This window comes from Prosopis cineraria, unplaced genomic scaffold (genome assembly GCF_029017545.1).
Source record: "Prosopis cineraria cultivar Desert tree isolate PC_DT_omini unplaced genomic scaffold, ASM2901754v1 PC11, whole genome shotgun sequence".
Lineage (NCBI taxonomy): Eukaryota > Viridiplantae > Streptophyta > Magnoliopsida > Fabales > Fabaceae > Prosopis > Prosopis cineraria.
The window spans coordinates 38,727,731-38,735,931 of NW_026555342.1; the positions used below are offsets into that span (position 1 = coordinate 38,727,731).

The window sequence follows — 8,201 nt, forward strand, 5'->3', positions numbered from 1 at the left end:
AATTTTCTTCAGAGGTAGAAAGTTTTGCTTTCTTTGCATGATTAACTAAGTATAAACTTCTGTTTCATCTTCAGACTTTTGCTTGGACCATAAATACCAAATAATTATTCCGGCCCTATATCATCAGTAATGAAAAGGAAACGCTACAGTTATCCCATATTAATTTATGGAATTGTGGGCTGTATCTTTTTGTATTGATATATAATGCTAAAGTTGTCATAGAGATGTTGTCTTTTGGTCTATACATTGATTATGTTACGTTGCAAGAGTGATGCATGCATACACTCACGAACCAATTGCATCCTGTCAATTCGTCATTTCACAACAATTTCATATGTCCGTCCCCATATTGGATTTTCTCAAGTGCAGTATCATTTTGAATTGCATCGAGATTACAATTACTATTATATATACATACATAAAGGTTATTGAATAATGTCTCTCTCAATTTCCAGCTTTATACACCTGCAGAACTCCAATTTTTCAAAAGATTATGACGTCAGCCTGTTCATGTTCATGGAGAATAATATGGGGTAATCGCTAATAGTCTCTAGTATGTGTACTTTGAGTTTTAAGGGTAAGCATAGGTGGTGCAAGCAGCAATAGCATTGCTTAATTTTGTTCCAAAAATTGGCATTGCTTATTGTCTTGCATAATTTGAAGGTTCATTTTGTTTTTCTTTCGTCGTTTCCTTGTTTTCCTTATACTTACATACATAAAATTAGATGCTACTTGTGTAAATAATCATTTTTGTTTGCATATTATAAATTATACTTTATTTAAGAATTTACCTTGACAAGACGAATATCTCCTCCGCACCTTGTCCAGAATTGAAGCATAAACAGCACAGGTTGCTCTCTTTTGAAGGGTATACCTAAGTATTTACCTAGAACCCCTGTGAGTTTGATAATGAGGATCTGGCTCAGCTCTAAAGCTCTATAACAGTTGACATTGTTGAACACATGCAAAAAAAAATTTTTCTCAATTCATCCTCTAACCGAGAGCTAGGTAAAATTCACTTATACAATCTTTTATCAACTCCATCTGTTTAAGTTTCTTTAAATGACCCTAATTCACATTTATCTTTGCTTTTGTATTGCCTACAATGGTTAAATCAACAACACATCATATGGGTAAACAAGACCCCAAAATTTTTCAAGTATGTAACTGATTTCTAAACTGGAAATTGTCTACCTTTAATAGTAAAAAGTAATTATGCAAACAAATTTGCATAACGAACTGTCCAGACAGCCAAACTTGAACGACAAACTAAACCTATTTACAAAAAATTCATCTCTCCATCTTGTTCAGTGAGAAAATTAAGTTGACATTATTTAAATGGAAAAAAAAATGACTTGGTAAGGCCAAATGCAGATAAAAGAGAGACCAATAGAAGATCCACATTGATATCTATACCTAGAGAAACTGGCTAAGGATTAAAGAATACTAAATTTTATTACCTAATACGGCAGTTTCAGCTAATGATATTGCCTTTTCTAGATGTTGACTTTTCTTCCAAAAAAATAAATAAATAAATAAATTTTCCACACAAAGGTGACAGTTAACTGGTATTCATGCAGAATCTTCACGCTATCAGCTCAATAAATTAGCCCCTTTGTGAATAACTTGTAAATTACACTTGATTACATGTTAGTGGCCCCCTATGATTCTAGAACTAGTATGGCCCATGAAATATTTTCCATGAAAATTAGAATAAAAAGGCTAAGTCATAAACCTAGTCAGTAGGAGAATCAACCAAAATGTGAAAATGCAAGTTCAAAGCATGAGATATCCTGAAGGAGCATGCAAATTCAAAATGTGAGACTGCACATCCAAGGAGTATGTACATACAAAATAATTCCTCTTTGTAACTATAGCGACATGTTTCTTTTCTTATCCTTCAGATCAAAAGATTTCCAGAAGTGTCAAATTCCTCACTCAGTGACTATCGTGTCAAATTTCTCCATTTATCCTTCAAATCAACCTGAAAAAAATAAAATAAAACAAAATATCATTGTCATATCAAAACTTAAGCTCACAAACAAACAGCATGGCAAAGCAATTTAAGTTTAATAAAAAAAGTTGCCATTGTCAACAAAGAAGCTGGCGCAAAGTTCAAAATTGCAGGAATGGAAAACTGGCAAAAAAAAAATACATGCAAGATCAAATCAAAAAATGGTTTTACATGAAATCACAATGCAATTCTGATTTCATCTACATGTTCAGATATAGATATAGATAAAGATGTGTGTGTGTGTGTGTGTAGTTTTAGGAGAAACAAGGGGGAAGTAAATCAAACAAACATACAAAACAACTACAAAGGGAACCAAACTCCCAACCATAACTCAAAACAATCTATCTGTTAAGCCACTCAGTGGGTTAGGCAAGAAATTAAGCCATGTGTACTTAATGAGTTTGAAACATTGATGCTTACTTCAGTTCTTCCTGTCTTTGTAAATATCTCACTATAAAATCTTAGGATTGACTTCCAATTTCCTTTGCCAAACCTGTATAAGAAAATAAGGAGAATGAGAACAAAAAATCATGATGTCTAAAACTTCAAAAAACCAATTCACATTCTCCATCCAAGCAGAAAAGATCCTGGAACCCCAACACACTTTCAGTGGTTTAATAGTGTTGTGAAATTGTTGGCTTCTAAGTTTTGAGAACATAATGTCTAGTACCCTCTTGATCAAAGACAATAACTCCTTTTTGCTACAAGGAATACTACCAAGATGCAAGGGCTTCCAAGCACAACTAAATACACAACAGAATTATTTAACCATGGGAAAGTTGTTTCACAAGTTTAAAACAAAAACTTACTTCTTTACACCAGCCCTTAACGCATCCTCCTCTTCAGAACCCCATCTTCCCTTTCTCCTCCTTTTCTTAGGGCTTCTCCCAGGAACGTCAATAAATGAATCATCCCACTGAAAAGAAAAACAATATATAATATGCTTTAGCAAAATTCAAGAAGAAACTCAATATCCACAAAATATTTCTGAATCAAGAGGCCATCAAGGACATGTCTTATATAAGATGCCACCCCTTAGATTAACATGCAAGCCATCCAGATTCTTATAACCTTGCCACCATAGTAAAAATAGAAATTGAATAACAAAGTTACCTCATAAGTACAAGCAGTACTGTTTCTTTCCATCAAACTGGGACGCTGAACATTACTACAATTAGCAGAATATTGTTTCTTTAAAATATCAATAGGTTGATAAAGAACCATGCTCCTACAAGTATTTTGTTCTGGTACATCAACAACTGCACTCTGGTTTTCAAAAGAAGGCTCATGATTCACACCTTTTGATGCTAATTCAGATCTTACAATATCAGATCTATGTAATGCATCAGGAAGAGGATCCTTCACCAATGCTCGCAACTCCAAAGAACTTGATATGAGAGATTTCCGAAGTTTGTCAACTTGAATATTAGATGCATTGTGATCTTTGCTGCACACAGTCGATGACTTTGCTTCCTCAGCATCACTAATATTAACTCCTCTCCGTATACGGGGTGCACCATGATTATGTTCAAGTGGCAGCTTGACCTTTTCAATTTCTACATGAGACAGAAAATATATCAAAATGCAGTGGCTGAGAAAATGATATTAATTTTACCAAAAAGAATCCAGACAATTTGATAATGTTGTATTGCTAAATTTGTTGTGTGATGTAATAACATAAAAGAAAACAAAACTTCAGATTTGCCTCTTCATGGTCATTCAAGCAAACAATCATACAAGAAAAACTTTCCTCGTCAGAGAATGATTCAACTATAGTATAATTTATAGTATGCAAAGAAAAATGATTATACTGTACATGAGTAGCATCTAGTTTTAAAAAACAAGGAAACAATGAAGAAAAACAAAATGAACCCACATAACTAGATGTCCGTTTTTGGAATAAGATTAAGTAATGCCCGTTTTTGGAACAAAATTAAGCAATGCTACTTGCACCACCTATGCTTCCCCTTAAAACTTAAAGCACATAACTACATACCATTTGCTAATAAGCCCATATTATTATCCATGAACATGACTTTTAACAAGCTGACATCATAATCTTTTGAAAAACTAAAGTTCAGAAGGTGTAAAAGCTAGAAATTGACAGAAAATACAAAGATGAATCGTGAAGAAGAAAGGCAGAAAAGCAAACCTTTATTTATCCTCCGAGGCAAGTCAATCCCTCCCAAAGCCTGACTTCCGCCAACAGAAGACACAGCTCTCTTACCCAATTGCTCAAAAACCTGGTTTCCACCTGCCACCAGTGTCTTCTCCATGCAAGTTGCAGCAGTGTACAATGCATTGCCATCAAACACAACTAAACCCTTCTCCGTCATGTTTGTTGAATAATGTAACCTTCCTTTACACCTATTCATTTGATCAGAGACCAAAACAGATTCAGAAACACCATTGTCACAACCTCCATTGGGTATACAATCAGCAAGCTCTCCTCGTATGTCACCCATCTTATCCCCCCATGAATTTCCCCAGCCCTTGTCTTCAGACAATATAGCTGCTTGCTCTAGAAAAGCAGGGCCCATGGATGCCCAGGTTTCTTTTAGATAAACCCTAACCTTATTGAATGCATTTTGTCTGGTATTCATGTTTGTTAACCTCTCGCACACCTCTCTATCCCAACGTGCAGACTCTATAACATCCTTCCACCCGATCAACTCAGCTGTAAACAAGTCAATCTTTTTCCCTGATGCCACAGCCTCCATCATCTGCCGAACTCGGCCCCTCCAAATCCTATTGACAGCATCATCAAACAAGCCGCAAGTGTTCTTATCTGGGCAAGCATCAAGGTACTTGACGGTGCACTCCACAGCAACAGCACAATATGCCTCCTTCATCGCTGCTGAGATTGCAATGCCATCAAGCCTATTTATTTCTTCAATAACCTCTAGACAAACTAATAAGTTTTCTGTAAGAGAAGTTGTAGCCACCTCAGATTGCATATCCCTAAGAACGATTGTTTTCCTTAGCCGCGAATTGATATTAGAGAGAGGCAAAGCCTTCATGATTTTCTTGACAATTGAATCAGGGATGGAACTCCTAAGCAAAAACTCTAGTATCCAGCGACATATATCAGGATCCATGACACCGAGAAAAGCTATGATCACTGGGGAAGCTGGAGAGAAGAAGGTCTGGGTTCAATGTTTCAAAGCAATTGGTGTGGAATATGGTTTACAGAATGTTCTTCGGAGACTGGGTTAAAAAGAGCAGAAGGCTCAGTTCCATGAGCAGATAACAAATAACAGAGAGTGAACAAACACAAATATAGTTCCACGACAAGATCCAGTAAACCAAGCAAATCAATAAAAAAATTAACTTGACAAAGATTCAGTGTCATATATTCATAGTAGCCTAATAGTACAACTGAAACATTAACTTACAAAGAATGTATGAACACTGTAAATCAGTAAAATTTTAAAGAATCATGCAATGAACATGCAAAGCTCGATGAATGAGAATAGAGTTTCCCAAATCTCAGTGAAAACCTCAACAATAAATCAGTACGAGATAAGCTCAATGGAAAACCAAATCAGAGAAATCAGATCCATAAACACCATTCAACATGAGAATATGAAAAAAAAATAGCCCAGCTCGATAGCAGACCGGGTAAGAAAGCAGATGCAAAATTCATAGCACTCGAACTCGGAAAATGTAAGCAGCAACAAAAATGGTGATCACCCACCAAAAACTGAAGATAAAGATGAAAAATGGATGGACAGAAGAGAGAAGATACAATATACGAGTTCGAGTGCTAAGGGTTTTCTGGGTTTGAGAAGAGAATAACCCCGATAACGTAAAAACGAGAAAGGACAGCGGCGGGATAGAGAGAGACGCAGAGGGAAACTCACCGGAAAATGCCTGACGGCAGCTCAACGGCAAGATGAGGACGCTCGGACGATGCACGGCGAGAGAGTGAGGCGGGCTAGAGCGACCAAGCGTCTGAGCCAGAGCGACTGATGCGGAGTCGCGATCAAGCGTTTTATTTTTTAAGCTACAGGCGGTTTGAGATGTAACAAAACAAATGAGGGTGCACATTAGCTCCCAAAAAAAAAAAAATCGGGAGGGAAAGGAGAAATTGGGCTCCCCTCCATTCCTGAACCAATCCTCGTTTCCAAAATTAATGTTTAAAAAATTAAATCGAATGATAAATTAAAAAAATTAACGGGTTACAATTTTTATAATTCAATTGATAAGATTGATAATCAGACTGATAATATAATAATTAAAAAATAATAATAATGTCATAATTAAAATAAAAAATATACATGCAAATAATAAAACAAAGTATAAAAATTTAAAAAATGTAATTCCAAAAGTCTGAAAAAATATTTATAATTTAAATTATTATAATAATTTAAGAAGGCAGAGGGGGTGCGGTTTTCAAAATTAAAAAAGGAGGCATGGGACATTGTGATTAGAATTCCAAGAAAAGAAGGTGAAATCTGGCATACGGTTGAGATGCTGGTGGATTAAAAATTGGGACACGCAAGTCCTAAAATAATTAATTAATTTAAATTAAATTTTAAGTGTTAAATTTTAAAAATTTATAACTTAATTTTTTAATTTTTTTTAATTTTATTATGATGAATTTATAATTTATATTTAAAATTTTAATAAAATAAATAAATTTTTTTATTCTTCAATCGCATTAAAATTTAAAAAACAAGTTGCAAATTTATCACAAACCGTTACAAAATTAAGAGATTAAATTGTAGATTTTTAAGTTTGATATTTGAAACTTAACTTCAATTAATTAATCTTGTTGAGACTTTTTTGTCATTCTTCCTTAAAAATTTAAAATTCAAAATTAAATTAAACACCAAAAGTTATAAAAAGAACACGAAGGTTCCCGTATCAAGAAAAAAAAAAAGAACATGAAGGGTTTGCCTCTATGCATCATGTCTTGCAGGTTGCCACTCTCTTCTGTTCTCTTCTTTGCTTCTTGCTTCTCAATTCAATTTCTTCATGGTCGAAGGATTTGCTCCATGCCTTCCTCCTTCTTATGATTCTCTTTCCACTCCCATCTCCATGTTCCCCCCCTCTCTCTCTCGATCTCTCTCTCTCTCTCTCTCTCTCAATCCTCGCACTTCACTTAAGTTTTGATATAAGTCTTTACTTTTTGTTTTCGTTATTTCAGGGCTCTATACTTTCCTCCATTTGTAACATTAGTCCATACATTTTTAGAGGGACGTTGACATGATACAAACAGTATTAATAATACTAACATATTAATTAAGAATATTAATTTTGTGCTTTCATGTCAAAATGATGCTAATATGAAATTTTAATAAGAATTTTTTTAAAAAAAAAGATTATATTGAATTTGTGCATTTTGCTTATCATTTAAAAAATCTAGATTAGCCTTTTTATTTTATTTGATGTAGATTTTTTTTAATTTTTGCTTATTAAAAAAATTATATGTCAGCATTAGTTTGACATGTAAGTACAAAATTAATGGTGCTAATTAATATATCAACATTATTAATACCATTTGAGCCACGTCAACACCACTCTAAAAATTTAGGGGCCAATGTTGCAGACGGAGGAAAATATAAGGATTTGGAACACAAAAAATAAAGTGCAAGGACCCAACGTAAAATGCACAAGCTAAATGCAGTGTTTTCCCTTTTTTTAAAATTTAGATCTAGCTATACCAAAAAGGGAAAATAATGATGGTTCACTTCTAGTCGCTCCGGTTCCTAACTTAATCCTAGATTTCAACTCAACTTTCAATTTTGGATGGTTTAATCTAGCTCAACTATTCAAATGGTCCATTCAAGTAGATCGAGCCTTCAACAGTGACAACCTTATTGATTCAACCGTTCAATCCAATCTGACTTTAAAAACCTTGCCAAAAATCCTTAATCAAATATATTTTTATGGTATATTTAAATAAATATGTATTTGGATTTGAATCAAAGCTCTCATTTAGATATATAAAAATTTATGGGATCAAATCCAAATCTACATTTTATTATTATTTTTTTTGTAATTTTAAATTTTCTCTACACTTTGATAATTTGAAATTCTAATCGCTTCAAATGTTTTGTTCCTTTCAAACCTCTTGCTGATATAAATGTCTATCTTAGCATCAAGTTAATACCCCAACACAAAATTAACGATATTAATAGATATGTTTAATACTATTTGTACCATACCAACGTCCCTCTGA

General features: G+C 33.9%; 1 protein-coding gene across 3 annotated transcripts; it reads right to left on the reverse strand.

Annotated features, from left to right (window-relative positions):
• Positions 1-301: 301 nt before the first annotated feature.
• Positions 302-6,017, reverse strand: LOC129285980 (uncharacterized). 3 transcript variants are annotated; one of them, XR_008587445.1, is made up of 8 exons: positions 5,878-6,017; positions 4,167-5,221; positions 3,128-3,570; positions 2,824-2,930; positions 2,435-2,507; positions 1,852-1,984; positions 792-895; positions 302-465 (listed from the first exon to the last, which is right to left on the reverse strand). XR_008587445.1 is itself a non-coding variant. In XM_054922001.1 (6 exons), exons 2-6 carry the CDS (start codon positions 5,110-5,112, stop codon positions 1,946-1,948), a joined length of 1,608 nt encoding a protein of 535 aa, XP_054777976.1. In that variant the 5' UTR covers positions 5,113-5,221; positions 5,878-6,017; the 3' UTR covers positions 1,556-1,945. The 3 variants fall into 3 exon arrangements, 1 of the variants encoding a protein (XP_054777976.1); XR_008587446.1 differs by having other exon boundaries at positions 792-936; XM_054922001.1 differs by lacking the exons at positions 302-465; positions 792-895 and having other exon boundaries at positions 1,556-1,984.
• Positions 6,018-8,201: the final 2,184 nt, after the last annotated feature.

Excerpts from the sequence above, each read along its gene's own strand:
- LOC129285980 (XM_054922001.1), bottom strand. The coding sequence starts at position 5,112 with ATGGATCCTGATATATGTCGCTGGATACTAGAGTTTTTGCTTAGGAGT. Across the intron at positions 3,571-4,166 it reads GCCTCGGAGGATAAATAAAG|AAATTGAAAAGGTCAAGCTG; the intron begins GTTTGCTTTTCT and ends TGTCTCATGTAG. Across the intron at positions 2,508-2,823 it reads TTAAGGGCTGGTGTAAAGAA|GTTTGGCAAAGGAAATTGGA; the intron begins GTAAGTTTTTGT and ends TTTCTTATACAG.